The sequence below is a fragment of the Labrus bergylta genome, chromosome 9 (genome assembly GCF_963930695.1).
Source record: "Labrus bergylta chromosome 9, fLabBer1.1, whole genome shotgun sequence".
In the NCBI taxonomy this organism is placed as follows: Eukaryota; Metazoa; Chordata; class Actinopteri; order Labriformes; family Labridae; genus Labrus; species Labrus bergylta.
This window is the reverse complement of record NC_089203.1, coordinates 5981803-5998354: the sequence shown is the minus strand read 5'-3', so window position 1 is coordinate 5998354 and position 16552 is coordinate 5981803. Positions and strand designations below refer to the sequence as shown.

General features: G+C 43.0%; 1 protein-coding gene across 1 annotated transcript in view; it reads right to left on the bottom strand.

Moving 5' to 3' along the window:
• Positions 1-1404: 1404 nt before the first annotated feature.
• The window catches only part of gpc4 (glypican 4), a 33706-nt gene continuing 18558 nt past the window's right edge, over positions 1405-16552 (bottom strand). Inside the window, exons 2-9 of the mRNA XM_029276593.2 lie at positions 14274-14432; positions 7076-7473; positions 6555-6720; positions 5629-5759; positions 5386-5532; positions 4716-4840; positions 4444-4616; positions 1405-4351 (exon numbers count right to left, since the gene is read on the bottom strand). Of these exons, the coding sequence (XP_029132426.2) occupies positions 4134-4351; positions 4444-4616; positions 4716-4840; positions 5386-5532; positions 5629-5759; positions 6555-6720; positions 7076-7473; positions 14274-14432 (1517 nt within the window). The 3' untranslated portion in view covers positions 1405-4133. The remainder of the gene's footprint in view (positions 4352-4443; positions 4617-4715; positions 4841-5385; positions 5533-5628; positions 5760-6554; positions 6721-7075; positions 7474-14273; positions 14433-16552) is intronic.

Below are 16552 nucleotides of genomic sequence, written 5' to 3'. Positions count from 1 at the left end.
TTTCCCGTTTTCATTTAATGTTTTTATGTGGTCATCGAAGGCATCTCTGAAACCCCCCTCTCAGTGTCTCATGACCTCCTCTTCAGGAACCACTGGTCTATGGAACTGGCACAATGCAGGTAGAAAATAAAGTAATGTAAAGTGTAGGTTTATTTTTAAACTGTTGATGCAGAGGGCCAAACTTTTTCAAATTCTGAGCTGATGTTAAAGGACGTGCAGGGCTTTTGTCAGAATTTCAGGAAATATTGAGTTTCCAAATGTATCTCAACACCAAACGCAGCAACTGTCCAAACATATCTGAATATGTGACCTCTCCTTTCTTCACTCTCCACACTGACATCCAGACATACATTCTCACTCATTTTATTGTATTCCCCTATCATTGTTTTTTATAGTCATGTCATGCTTGAGTCATGAGTTGGCTGCAGGAGAAAGGGTGTAATAACCTGAATCACTTTATATGTAGAATGAATAAACAGTATATTTGTGATACAAACATCTCCATACGACTTTAAACGATATAGAGTGGGCTCAAATATCAAGTCAAGTTTAAACAAAACTTAAAAGTACGACTGCTTTTGCTGTTCGAAAGTTTCAAATCTCACACCTCTGACCACAGGCAGCATTTGATAACTTGTTAATGTGTGTACATATTAATAGACGAAGCCTGAGTCACCCATCTGTTCCTGCAGGGGGCTCCTGAGGGTCATCAGAAGACGCCGCCATGCTGGAAATCCTGTCTCAGCCTCACTTTTTTTGTCTCTGTCAGGTTCTCCCTTGGAAAAGAGGTTCTTAATGTCAATGGTATCAACCTTGTTCAATAAATAGAATACTTTATTGATCCTGACGGAAATTAAAAAAAAGCATCCAGTAGCAGCTTACAAGACACACATGACATGAGACATCTGTTACATCCAGCAACACCCACTACCCCCCCCCCCCCCGTATTTATGTATTACCTGAACAAAGATTAGATCAAAATTAAAAAGTAGACCTGTGCCAAGTAAATGTGCATAACCTACGCAAGACGGACCATAATGACTGTGTTCCTTTACGACCATGAGGAGAGGTTGTAGATTTTGTACAGTACAGTTGCAGTTGGTTTAAATTACACTAGAGGAAGAAGTCTTTTTTTATTGCTTTTACAAAGTCAAACCCTCCTTACCTCTTCATATCAGTGCCTACCAGATGAGATTAAAAACTCTCAAAGTTATTTTGTGTAATTGGTGACACCTTCAACTAGTTATTCAACTTTTTTGTCACAAATACACTTAGAATTGAGTATCCATTGACTTTTTCCCCACACCATTGTTGCGTCACTACATTTACCTGTGGACACTTGACCCTCCAAACACAGAGACAGACCTGTGAGAAAGTGTAGAACACAAAGAGACCACACAGACATTTAAATATTGGCAGTCTTTATTTCAACAAGACTAAGAAATGTTGTTTAATATACATATTCTCTTACATTTTAACATCTATCTCATCTTGTTTTCCCATAACATTTAGGAGATACTCTCACAAGTAAAAATCTGCTTTACTGTTACGGCCTCTTTTAGAGACATCTAAAAACGGCTGCTCTTTATTTACACACTTTTTTTTCTCATCTTTTCAGTCACTCTCATCAAAATATGAGTCCTTTCTGTTGTTCTGGGCCAAAGGCTAAGGGAAGTTTGAACAAAAAAATCCATCTGAACTCTCAAGTCTCTTGACTTCAGTTAGACAATGGATGAAATGAACAACATCCAGCAGCTGGACAAACTCCCGCCGGCCGGAAAGTGTTGCTGCCCTGGCCCGCAAGCACAGACTTTTACCATCACCACCCGAAACGTTTGCTACGGCGGTCAGAACGTCGGGTGTCTTCACACGGGATACAACTCTTCCACATGACAAAAACATATGCACAAGCCCTTGTAGAAATGTTAGTGGAACACAAAAATTATTGGAAATGAACTTGTGAAATGCACAAACGATGCCAAATCAAGCTGCTGAAACACAGCGTCATTCTTTTAAGTTAAGGCTTCAGTACTTTATAAGGGCTGCTTTGATGTTCGATCAAATCCTTCAATATCAAATTCTTATGATTGATTCCTTTGTTGATGTGTTCCACGTGTGCTAAGAGGGAACAACACTTTTTCTTTTTTAGAAGACATTTTCTTGTAAGCTTACAATCGACCTGTCAACATGTAGGGCCAAACAAGAGGCCAACCGATGGTGCTCATATTTAACATTTCAACTTTTCTGTACTTTACAAAATGCATATTCAAAGCCTCCACAGCTCATCAGTTTGACACATTACTTTAAGAAACGAAAGAGTTCATTGAATACTGTATTGTTGATAAGCTATTTCAGTTCCAAAAGCAAGTTTGCAATGAAATTAAAATATGCATAAGTTACTGTACAAACACTACATGAGGCAGCATCCTATCAGACGAGAACTCGTCCGGTAATGTAACGTAAATTCCGACTATCAAATGAGAAGATTACAAAAATCATTTGTTGTGCTCTGCAGCTCGTTACAATTCCTCACACCCTTTCGAGAATTGTGGCAGATAAAGATACGAACCAACATGTACACTGTTTTTTTTGACCTCATGAAAAAGCTAGTAATGTACCAAGGTTTTACACAAAGATCAGGCACCATACATCACATGAATTTTGGTTGCACTTGTGAAAATGAACATTTGACCTCCAGTTGAGACAATACGAACACGAGGATGAGGATGGGTGAATCAGATGGTTCAGGATGAGTCATTTATACTGACACGGGCCATTCACGAGGTACAAGTGTGACGGGGGATGTGGGCAAAAAATGAACCTCGGAAAATTCTGACCAAAAGTGCCCACAATACCCACCACCTAAAACTAAATGTAAAATCCACTGTAGTACCTAATATATATCTTCATACCAAAAATAGCTAAACATGACAACACCTCTTCAACATAAACCCTGTATTTAAATCATCTTTTCTTGATTTCATTTGATCAAAGCCCCGTCTTTTGTTCCTCTTCTCTAGTTTCATGTCGAATGCTCCGCACACCTTTCCATAAATCAAGTAAGACTGTGTGGAGCCAGATCCTCTGTGCTCAACTGAGCTTACAGTACCAAAAAGGGCGTTCAGGACTTGTTCGCTTTGCCTTCTTTAAGGGGTAATGCCAAGGGAGTCCTTCCTCTTCCACAACAGTTACCTTTCACCAGGATGCCAGCCACATCTCTCCACTCGATCAGACACTTTCAACACCACTCGATTGCATCGGCAATGACGGCACGCATGAGGTATGACCTTGATTATGAAATGTTTTAGCTGAGGACATTAAGTTAAAACAAGGAAATGAAAAAATAGGTTGTACTAATGCTCAAAGCAGACATACAATGTGCATGTTTTGGGAGCACATGAAAAGCTCCTCTAGAGGAGGATTCCATCCCGAGGTCAAACAAACACCTGTGCTGTAACGTCTCACACTGCGTTTCTTCGAATGAGCGGGAAAATTTAAATGTCTCTCCGAAGCGGAGGGAACAAAAGCTTCGACAGTTTCTTGGTTGAGATAGCTAGCTTCATAATATCTGAATGGCTGATGTGTCACAAGCATGAATGGACCGACAAAAACATTCACAGTATGCACTTTCATAATGTGCAACAATGGTTGTTATAAATTGTTAACATTCATAAAAACATGATGAAGGTCCTCAGAAATATGAAGGTATGTTCCATCACAGGCACTCAGTGATTCACCGAACACTCAGCGTACTATGTATTCACCAGACGGCGATCATTGAGGAAGGTACAATTGTGAATTATTCATTGAATTGCCAAAAGAGACAATCATCATTTTTGTCACGCTGCAAGCAGAACCATAGTTTGGCACCAAAAGAACCAAAAGGAGTAAAGGTTTATCTGGGGAACGGGGAAAAGGTGAATGTCTTAGGAAGAGAGTCCATGTACACTGACGTCTTTAAAACATACAAACAAATAATTAAAGGTGAAGTTAATGTAATATTTTGAAGAGTCTTCCCCCCCAATGGTGGACAGTCCAAGGTCCTGAAGGCAGTCTTTTTAAAGTCTCTGACAGTTTTCCCCTTTGCTCGGTCATTCCTGGTCTTTCTCGTTCTCTCCCTGCCGAGCTGGTTTTTATCTTAAGTGAGGAGCCAGCAGGGCCAGGGCCAGCCCGCAGAGCGCCAGCGCCACGCTCCCCTGTGAGAAGGATGCAGCTGAAGGATTGTTCACCACCGGTCTGACCCGGGGATTGCCGGGGTTTGGTGGAGTTGAGAAGTAGATGTCGTCTGTGTCGCAGGAGGGAGAGTCACAACCGCTGCCGCTCTCCTCCTCTCCTCCGCTGCCGTCATCATCTAGGGGGAAAAAAAAAAGAGACAGTTTCAGATGTGTGCGACAACTACTGAAAAAAAAAAAACTTAACATAGATGGGGTTTAGTGTCCTCACCGCTTTCCATGGAGATATCATTGCCACTGTGTGCAGCTTTGAGCCAGCTCGTCATTTCCTTCAGTACTGCGATCTGACTGCGAATCACAATGTCTGGCTTTGTAATGTCCACATCCACGTCAGGGTTTGAAACCTGATTGGCCAGCCCATTGCCAATGACCACTGACTCGTACCTAAAGACAGGAAGAGTCAATGAGTGGAGCTGTAGGACTATCGCACCATACTTTACAGACTGTATCATTCACATCCTGGATGTGTGGTGCACATCTCACCTGCTTTTCGCTGTTCCATTCCAGCACTCGTCCCCGGGTGCGATCCTCTCGCTTGCACACACGGTCTCAGGTAATGTGGACCAAAACTTCTTTGCATGCTTCAGCTTTTTCTTCACATCACTTGTCTGCACGGAAAACAAGAGGAAAATAAAAGTCAGTCACATATACATAAACAAAGAAAGTATTTTTCCTTTTGAGCAATCTGTTTATCAGTGGACCATACAAAAATCTACGTGTAACAACCTCCAGGAGCCATCATTTTCCATTAACTACACCACTTCCTGAGGCGATCTGGGCCATTATAGAGCACAGATATTTACGCTGTAAATGTTTACACTTGATCCGTTGCCAACAACATTATCTTCTGCCAGCATAGTGAATAGGAGCAGTAATGTATGTGGTCAGAGTAGAAACGCCTGCACAGATATAGTTCTTCACACATTTTTGTTTTCTTAGACGATCTATAAATGCGACACAAAAATCGCCCTTAGGAGTGACAGGTTGAGGGAATAATTGAGGGACCTTCTAGTAGTAGTGATGTGATTAAAGTCTGAACTAAAGTAGCTGGACACGTAGAGGACACATGATAAACCCAGGGTTTCTGGATCACATGTGGTGTGTCCTGAGTGTACTCTTGTGTTGGGCTCACAGAAGAGCAAACAGTTCTTACCAGTCGATCTAGACTGGTGCCAGCAGCAGTAGTGGGTCTAGCATCAGGACTGTAAGGGCGGAAGCGGCCGGTAAAGCCTGTTTCTTTGACCGAACGAGTGGAACGGAAAGCCATGCTTGGTTTCGGCTGCCCACATCCTTGGAAAACCTGTGAGGAATAACCAAGATAGAACACATAGGAGTTAGTTGAACTGGTTACCTCCGTTTATTTAATTTCTTAAAAACATGGAGAAATGTTACTGACCTTTTGTGACACTTGCATGCTGTTCTCCTGCATGTTCATGATGGCTTCTGAGATCTTCACGTCGATGGGATCCATCACAGACTCAAAATTGAAGGGGCCTTCGAGCCTCTCAGCAAGACTGAACATGGCATCTAAAAACCAAAGAAATGGAGATTTAATCAAAAACAGCGGAAGAACAGTCATTGGACATCATATTCAGTTCAGGTTGCATTACACGTAGCTGCCACTAGGGGGAAGCAGACGCCCACGAGCAGGAGATTGTTAACCAGTTAAACAGAGAGCTCAGATGATGGCAGATCAAAGCTGCTGCAATGGAGGAGGCAGCAGAAAGCCTCCACAGACTGTAGCAGTTTCAGCCGACAGGCAGACACATGTTATAGTGATAAAGAAGATAGGAAACTTCTTTTTCACGCGAGTGTGCCGTATGGAAAAAAAATGTAATGCAAACAGAGTAGACTGAACTGAAGCACCACCCAGGATGTAATGAAACTAACCTGAGAACATGTTTACTAAACACAGGAGCTGCATTCATCCTGTGGGTCACAACATGCTCATGCCCCCCCCCTCCCCTGCTTTTACTGGGACAAAATACTAAAGAACGAGGGATGTGTTTGGGCATGACAGTGTTTTTTAAAACATGTCCTACCATACTAGTGTGTATTTAAATCAACGTGTACGCTGAATCCCATCATGTCACATTGGACCACATAGTAGATTAGGGTAGGTTGTATCAAACCTTAGTTACTGTTCAGTGAAATGAGAGCAATGCAATGGTTTCTTTTTACACTAAACAACAGCAGGGATCTTCATTAAAAAACTCTCACACCAATGAAGACACTTCAAGCCTAATGTTTCTAACAGTGACATCATGGTCAGCTCAGTCTAATTATACCTGCAGACCTATTTTATTTATGATTGTCGCTTACCAACGAAGTTGTTCCACTCTATGTCCAAGTCAGCCTGATTGGCCAAACACCCACGCAGCACATTCAAACAGTAGTTCTGGCAGGGTTTCAGGGCCACTTGGCCTGAGCAGTAGGGACAGTACAACATCTTCGTGGCGGCTCGAACACAGCTGGGAGATGCACTGACCTGGAGAAGGCAGGGGACAGTAAGCAGTCTGTTATTGCAAGAAAGCACAAACACTTTTCCAAGTCCACCACAGACAAAGACTTGCACTGTAAAAAAAAGAAAAGAAAAAAAAGCAGGGCCGTTCTTTTTATAAGCCAGCCCTACAACGCAGTATAATCTAATCACCAATGAATCACTCCCTGCAGTGGAAAAACATGCCATACCATAACAGTTTAAGTGGTTTATGTTATCAGAGACACTGTAATGGAACCTCAGTTCGTCCAGAAAAGATATGAAGTCAGAGGGCTATCAGGACCAACTCTTCAGAGTCTGCTACTAGAGGAACTGCTCAGAGACAAGAACACCTCTCACTTACCGTAGAAACTTTATTAACCACGTCCGGTATGAGCATCAGGCCGCGTACGAAGGTGCGAACAGCCACAAAGGACCGCGTCAGCTGGATGCGGAGCTTGCGGGGCACATCGCCGAAGGGCTGCAGCTGCTCCGTGTGCCGGCTGACGCACTCCATGTAGGCGTCGCTGAACTCGTACTGCACGTTGACCAGCCGGAACATCCTCTCCAGGAGGTCGGCCCAGAAGTCCGACAGCATGGAGTCCAGGTTGACAGCAGCACTTCCGGACACATAATACCGGGTCAGGGCCTCGAAAAAGTTCTTGAACAGTTCTGCGTTCTGCACGTACATCATCCCGTAGGTCCGCACAAACATGTTGTGCAGCGAGACCTCTGCATTTTTCAGAAGCTCACGGAAAAAATCTGTAAAAATAAATAAATAAAAATGATGTGTGATGTCTAAACATAGAGCAGCCAAATAACCTGAACACACAATCTTACATTATTCACATCTCATGTTAGTCAACAGCAGGGATCTGTTTTAAAGAGGTTACAAAGACACTGAACTTATGATGAATATCGTTGTTCCATCCGACTGAGAGTTCAGTTTATTCACCTTCAAGTCAATAACTTCTTAGGATGTCGTCTTGTTTAGACTTACACCACCAATGATCACATGCATAAGGCACTCAAGTCCTGCCTCCTGACTTGGACTTGTGTACTGATGACTCAGACTTAAACTGTGACTTTGGCATTGACCCTTTCAGATTTGGAAAATTGATGTTTATTGTTTATTTATGGATGTATTCATTATTATTAGTGTTATTGGTTTGTAAGTTAAGGCCCTAATGATTGATTCAGTTTTTATCTGCTTGCACATTCTCACACGTTGTGGTGATGTGCGGCGTCATAACATTTTTGATCAATGGAAATCTCCAGACACGCCGACAGGACAGGTCAGAATCTAATGTTAACAAATGAACTGTCTTCTACAAATCCAAAAGGTCACACACAGTCAGTTTGGAGAGAAGTTGCAGTTCTCCTTTTAAATCCTGAGCTCCATCATTGCTGGTTTCTAAGTGTCATTATAAATACTAAAAGTTTGTCAGTCCTGCCCGGAGAGTTTCCTCTGTCCCGTGAGGTTTTGTCAGTGGTTTTAACTTTGCTGCTTAAATGTCCCGTGATATTTTCAGCAGTGACCTCACTGCACACATGGAAACATTTAAAGTTGATTTAACAGCTTCTCTCCGATATTTAGAAATTGTTGTAAATAGTTAACTAGCTGAAGAAGACATTCATACATCAAAACAACACAATAAAAGATTCACCTGGAAGGTCTGCACTGCTCAACATAATATAATAATAATCATAATTGGGCTCCGTGTTTAAACAATATTTCACCCTGTAGGACCGAGGCAGAGTATAAACATGAACACTCAGATATAAGAGAGTTCCAGCTCCGCTCAGAAACACTTAAAATTATAAATAAGTAACTTAATGTGCTAAACTGAACCCATCTGGAACACAGCTCAGACTCAACCTTGAGTGATCGGACTTGGACTAAGATCATGGGGAGGACTGGACTAGGACTCAGATTTGAGCACTGGGGAAGTTTGGTGACTTTAAACAACACCGCTTACAAATAACTGAAAACTGCTGTAGTCTGAGCAGTGAAATATTACTGCTACTTGGGTGTGTCATATTACATCAAAAGATCTTAACATGTAGAGCCCTCCACAGTCCACACATTCACTTTGGACTTCTGACTCTGTCCTTCTGCTACGATGTGAAATCTGTTGACGGACCTTCCACTTCACCTGTGTCCGTGCTCTGACATTTGGAGCATCTCAACAGAAACAGCCGAGGCATAAAATCTTGAATCAAAGGGGAATGGAATTGGCTATGGGAAGATCTGGTTGGAAAGGAGACGAGGGGACAGAAGCAGGAGGGGTGAAAGGTGGAGTCGGAGCATCTCTGTCAGGCTGAACGAGCGCCTTTGCAACTCTCCTCTGTAGACTTGCCATTCAGCAGAGACGTCTCTCCACATCAAGCCGCTTCAAACTGACCACCATCAATGGCATTTTTCTGTTGTCACATTCCATTCGCTCTCCTTTCTCCCAGCTTCTCTTGGACTGTCCTTCAGAGACATTTTCAATAGGATTACTGAATAATGCAACCCCCCCCCCCCCTTTCCCTCCCAGTATATGGACCTGTACCCCCCATCCAGGCAGGCATCTCCCTCCCTCCACTGCTTTCACTTCATCAGTTCCTTCAGAGAGCTCTCTTCACTAGAGACAGGGAACAATGACCTACTTCATCCTAAGGAATGCCCTTCACCCCCCTCACCGCTTACCCCCACCCCAATAATCCAGGCCCCCTCTCCCACAGACACCCTTCCTTGTCCCCCGACTTTCTTAATCTGAACAAAATGAGAATTCCTCATAGTCTCTGAAAAATGCTTCACCTTGAGTTTTGTGTGCATGGAAGCATAGACCCTGGTTTTACTCATCTTTTTTCAACACCTCCCCCCCTCCACCCCCCTCCCACTATGGTCCCACTGCAGGTTCTCTGGGTGCCCTCTGCTTGGCTTTGAAATGTAAAGTTCCCATGCTCTCACAGAGGGAGTCACTAAACACTCCCTGCCACCAGTACACACACACAGTCCCCTAGTAGCGCTGTCACTTCCACTTCAGACTGACACACTAAAAAGAAAAAATGAGGTAGGGGAGGGCTGAGGGCGGCTCGAGGCGGGTTAAGTTGAGGGCTTTTTTAACTCCAAATCCCCACTGTGTCGCCAAGGATACCGGAAACACTGCAGCCCCTCCATTTACCTCCCCATCATCATTGCCCCCCCCCCCCCCCCCTTTTTCCTCCAACACACGCACACACAAATATACAAACACAAAGCCAGGGGAGAAGGGGGAACCAAGTTCCACGCTCCATTGACAGAGATTAAAACAAAAGGTCCACCCCCAGCACTGGAATGTCATAGTTGCCACAAGTTTAAAGTCATTGAAAAGAGACGGAGGAGGTGTAGAGGAGGAGGGAGAGGCATGAAGCAGGAGAACAAATCTAAACTTCTCTACTTCCTTTCTACAGTTTATTAGAGCGATGATGGCGATACGCTTATCTGATTAACCCTGTAATGGGTTTGAACAAACCTACTGGTTAAAAGAGAGTGGCCTGATCAGGGTGTGTGAGCAGTGAAAGCAGGGTGTGGATGGGGGGGGGGGCTCTTTGGCCCTAGTGTAGGGTCTGAAGTAAGAGCAGTATTACAAAGGCATCTTGCATTGTCATTAAAAACAGTTTATGACACACAGCCGTCTGCCAACAGACCGAGAAGCTGAGCACTCCCTCAGGATTTCTCCATTAAAAAATGCGCCTGTTGCCTAGCCAATGGTCTACCAGAATCTAGGTGAAAGGTTACACGGGAGAGTGTGTAAGCTGTAGCGAAACATAAGGAAGGAGGACAACTCCTGCCTCTTTGAGTCTCAGTCTTTTCCTCTCTCGTCATCGTTTCCACATGTTGCATAGAAGGCCCTAAATTATGAACGCTGATCTTAGGCCCAATCCATCACAGGAACAGAGGAGCTGACCGATCTCCTCCCACTGCTCCCTCCTACTTCCTCCACAAAGAAACTTCCCCCTCTCCCCATCACCCCAACTTGTGGCCCTATAAACTCTGCTCCTCCCAATCCCAGCCCAGGCAGTAATTGCATCCTATTTGTGCCAATTAGTCCCTGTGCTTCTCCCTTTTCTTATGGGATAGGATTCCGTCCCTCCTGCTGTTGTACTTCAGTGCTTCGGAGGGATGTGTCTTGTTGTGAATGTGTGTGTGTGTGACTCGAGACAAGGGGCCTTAATCCAAGTGCTTAAATTCCAGACATAGGCTTGCTCTGCTGGCTGGGGTCAGTGCATCAGGACAGACAGGCTGAGGCCAGGACAAACACAGAGAGAGGGGAGAACTATTTCTGGCCCAGGTCTTAATTGGCCATGACTCCTAGCTCCAGGCGCATGATGAGAGCCTGCCTAATCACATACACCACTTCCTGAGTTTGGTAGTGTGTGAGTTCATTTGTTGCGTCTGTTTTTATGCCCAGCTGCAGCTGGGTTAATATGCATCCACTTTAGCAAGCAGTAGATGTCATGGTCGTGACTTTCTCCCTCTGTTGATACGGTTTTTAACAGGAAATACAATATTAAGGACTTCCTATGGCAGTTTCAGCGACGTGAATCGCCTTCTTCTTGTTGTCTCAGTGTGACAACAGGATATAATAGGACAGCAACCTGAGCCTGTCACTGTATCCAGTGAGAGGGATGGTCTAATGGACCAGCTGGAAAAGAGCACAGCAGACTTTTGTAAAAAAGATCCCACATCTAACAGTTCAGGGACAGCAGCTACTTGTCTACAGTGATGAGGAGGGGGCACAAAGAAGAGGAAGGTAAAGGGAATGCAGGGCAGACTTTGACAGTGAGCTGGAGGCCTGCCCCCTACTGGTCAGAAAAAAAACCTTAAGATGATCAGGCTTTGTGCTTCAGTATGACTTTTTGTGATAAGTCTGTTATGACAATTGTGTTATAAAAGCTTTTAAAGTTTGATATTGGTGGTAAACACAGAATAATCAGGCAAAGGAAACCTACAGCTGAAGGCAAACTTACACGTTCTAGTCTTTAAAAAAATTGGAGAAAAATGTGCTTCATGTATCAGTTCCTCTTTTAAATCTCACGCTTTGTCAGATTATTTTATTATAGCACAGAAACTCATCTCTATACTGTCTGTTATTGTGCTGTGGTTTGGCAAATCTTGAGCTATATATTGTGTGTTGTTTTGCATCGGTATGTGACTTTCTGTTTACATGTGCGTGTGTTTTTCTATTGTTTTAATATTTATTGATTCTAGTGAAAGCAGCTGAATGTTTGGCAGCAATTTGAGTCCAAAACACATTTCCACCAGGGGACAATAAAGTGTTTCATATTGTATTAATGATAAATGCTTCACAACCTGAAGCCCTAAGCAGTGACAAGAAATCTTGATTTCATTAAAAAATTAATAGTGTCTGCAATAAGACCTGCAATGCTCCAGGATGAACAACGCGCGTGTGTGCGTGTGTGTGTTTCTGCATCTTTGGGATCAGGACTGTGGGTCACATGATGTGCATTAAAACATAAAGCACACGCTCCAAGACATGAAGGGCCAATATCTCAGTTTTCCATCATCTTGACATCAAAAGTATTCACTGTGAACTTTATCATCAGATTCATCAGTGATGAGACTAAATGTCGGCTGTAGACCACCAACATGACAGTGAGCATCAGCTGAGCTGTTTAAGAAAGCAGCACAGACACGTGAAGAGCAGGAAGGACAGAACACAGCACAACACATCTCGTCCCTCCAGGATTTTCACAGACTTTTTTGGGGACTGTTGCGGCCTAAAATGACTGATTTCACGGCAGCTTTTCAAGAAAATTGCAACGCAAGTTGTGATGTTTTTAGATGTTTTTTTTTTTTAAATCAAATTGCGGCAGCAAGCAAAAATTGCAACACTAGTTGCGATTTTTTTAATGTAAAAAAATCTAGTTTTTTTTAAATCACTAAACTATTTTCTTACACACACTTCGATGTGATTGAGTGATGCCTACATTTTAAACCTGAGCAGAGCCATTAGCTTTGGGAAGTTATATATTCCTCTGCCTCACTCAGTGATGTCTCTCTCTCTCTTTCACGCACACACACACACCTCATCTGATTTCATTACACATCCAAATTATTATGTTGCCTTAAGTTTTTAAACCACTTTAAACATTTTATGACTTTGTATTCCTAACTACTTTCATGAATACACGAACGCACACACGCACGAGCGCGCACACACCGTGTTTTGCAATCAGACAAGCTCTATCCATGCTTATTTATTTAACTCGCCTTGCTTCTTTCAGCACTTGCAATCGATCCGAATGCAACAGCCTCTGTCACTGTGATTTGTCTTGTATGTTGTTAATTTATCTGAGGGAAGCTGTAACCAACTTCACCAACATGATGTGAAAACATGACCATCATACCCAGGCCCTCTACCCACAGGAAGAATACACATGCCAAGTGAAAAAGCACAGCTTGTTTACATGATATTAGTTCTGCTTATAAAGTGTGATGAATTGTATGATGAATGCGTTTCAGTCATTCTCCTGGTGTGTTTTGCGGTGAAGTTTGCAGAAAAGTTGCGGTGGTTAGAGAAAATTGCAAGGTCGTCCAGAATTTGCGGGGATTGGTTGAATTTGCGTTAATTGTTGCGATCGCAACATCGCAACTTCCTGGAGGGACTGACATCTGATTAATGACGAGATGTAGCAGAGAAAGATAGACATGTTGGAGAGTGAGGCATTAGATGGGGACAAAGGGCAGAAAGAGAGGAGAAAAAGAGGGGCGGGCCGGCTCAAGCAGCCACTACATTCCGACACGTCACATTCCTGTTCACATCTGGCTGCAATACACACGCTCTCCATTGCTGACTATCCCTCACTCCCTTTCACAGACACATAAGATTTGGCGGCCTGTGACCCGCATATGGGCAGGGATGTGTCACCAAAATTGCTTTTGACCATGCACATAACCACCCATTAAAAGAAAAATACCAAATGTATTAAGAATTACTTTCATTCTTTTTAAGTTGACTAACTTTTAGAAAAGTATTTTGTCCTCTGCTGTTTGTCATATAAAGTGTTTTTTCCAGTAGAGGCACAGTTGGGAGGCTTTGGGTAGGTGAAGCTGCCCCACTTCCTTGGTGACTCAGCACTGCTGCATGTTCCCATACGCTTCCAGGGAAACCTGATCCCAATATTTACAGGCATACACACATGTGCTCACACACAGAGGAACAGGAAGTACAGACTAAGACTAAATCTGAAGATGTGTGTGGTCCGTCAGGAAGCGTGCATGTCTCTCTGGAGAGAAGGAAAGCGTGTAGTTGGGGACCAGGCTGTTGGAGGGTGGGGGGGGTGGGGGGGTCAGTGAGGCAGGGAGTTGAGACGTTGAGAGACAGGTGGACAGACCAACAGACACAGACTGACTGTCTCCGCTCCAGGCAGGGCAATGGCAGGTGGAAGCGTCCATCAAAAATGGCGCAACACTCATTCTTCTATGAGGACACTGGTAAGCAGCACAATGCGGCCTGAAAAAGTAACTCGCATTTGCGTGCGAGTTTGCAGATGTAAGTGTGTTTGCTTACTGTCAAAGTGGTCGTGCCTCTGTCGGAAGGTGGATCGTAGGTTGGTGCTAAGCCTCGAGACAGGAGCTTTGATCTCCGTGTGGCTTTGCTGGCTCAGCTTCTCCTCCATCTCCACCGTGCAGCAGGAGAAACCCTGCGGACACACTTTCAACGGAGCCCCTGGAATAGAAACACAGAACACAAACGTTGAACACTCTGACATTAAAATCATTCATTAGCCGACTTTAGAGGACATTTAACTTTCAACTGATTTGAACTTGTTTAAGACACACATTTACACTCTTGATTTTGTGTGGGATACAACCTTTCAAAATACTGATGAAGAATTACACCAGCATGATTGGAGAAAAATATTCACTGTGCCATTAAAATGTTCAATAATGGGATAATGTTTAAGACAAAGAAACCAATTTTTTAAGCTGCACTGAGATGATTTCTGTTTGTGTCAATTTTAGTGCCCCCGTGGACGAAGCAGTATCTCTACATGCTTTGCTCATCTTGTCCTGTTCATGTGAAATCTCTTCCTGCTGCCTTTAAACACTCAATAGAAGAAATCACTCTGACTATTAGAAAATGAAAACAGCGGCTGTTTCCGCAGCATGTCGTTCCTCATTTTGTCAGACACCTCGCGGTTACAGGCATGAGAAATTACCATGTAGATACATCCTTTATGTAAATGAACTTGTTTGCTCAAGTAGTTCATTACGATGCATCAGTATTCATTTCAGAGTGTTTCATAAGCAGCTCAAATCTCCTCACAGCAGCTAAGAAAATGTGCATTTAAGTGATTACTCATAGTTTATATGTCTGCTCTTCTTTATGTTTAAACAACATTTGGATTCATGTCACTAACATGAATACAAATATCTCCAAAAAGCACTTTTTCACCCATAAATCTTCTTGTATGTTGTTACTTTATCTGAGGGAAGCTGTAACCAACTTCACCAACATGATGTGAAAACATGACCATCATACCCAGGCCCTCTACCCACAGGAAGAATACACATGCCAAGTGAAAAAGCACAGCTTGTTTACATGATATTAGTTCTGCTTATAAAGTGTGATGAATTTAGTTCTTTTTTGCATATTCTCATATTTTAATAACAAAAGAGCTTTGAGCGATTCATTGTGCTTCCCTGTTAACAACTTCGCTCCTCACCAAATCAACTGCACCTTGGCTGTAAAAAAAACACTTAACTGCACTTAAGCGGATTAATTGCGACCCTCAGCTCTGAGCAGTCTTTAGCCAGACACTTTATAGAGCCCTGCTCTCATCCTGGCTCTTCCCTGTCCTGATTGATAGCTCTGAGTTTCGGTTTGCTCCGAGTGCTGTGCCCTTTTAAAACAGACTTGTAAGAGGAGAGGAGGAGAGGATTGGCTTCTCTCCCACTTTGAGTCCACCTATGTGCACACTGATGCAGATTCAACTTTGCATTCATGAAAGGCAGCATTTAAAAAACTGATTTTTCTTTTTTTAAATACAGAGAAGCAACAGTCTTCTGTCTGTTGTACCATCCAGCACCTTCTAAAAATGCATATAGATGATTCTCATGTGACATCAGGCATCTGACTGTCACGTGATCCATCTTAAATGGTTGATGTTTTTTTTATGCTCGCTCTGTAAACAAAGTTGAAAACGCTTTGCTTCCAAACAGTGAAGATCTGAATACTCAAGTAGTGCTGCATGCCAAATTAAAAAAAGAGGTGTGAAGTGTTTTATTTGAGACATCACTTTAGTGCAGTTGAATCGAATGAATGAACAGATCGGCTTCATCGGGTAAATGAGTCCAAAACTTCTCAACACAAACTGATCTTAGCTTTCTAATCAAAACTATTATTTAAAGCTAAATACTGTCTTTGATTTAACAGCAACTGTCAACTCTGTCAAGAGTGAGTTTAACAGCCAATTAAGGTGAGGGTCAGGAGAGGACGAATGCAAAGTTGCAGCTGCAATAATGTTTTGTTTTAAATGTGGCTGTTGGAATCTGGGAGAACACAGGGATCCTTTCACTGCACCAGCAGCTTGTTTAGTTTTCCCCAGCAGCTTGTGCTCACTGACTCAAAGCCTGAGTCCATGCACAGGTTACTGCAGCGTTCAGCCTCAGCAGCAGTGCTTTACAACATTTGCGCAAAGATTTACTCAACTTCCTGGAATAATCCGGCCTTAGTGTTGATCCTGAAATGTCTTTACATTAAGTCAAATGTGTTTCAATGTTCCACTGCAAACATGAAATTGAACACAAACAGTGTAAATTGAATCTTTAATCATCTTTAATCAT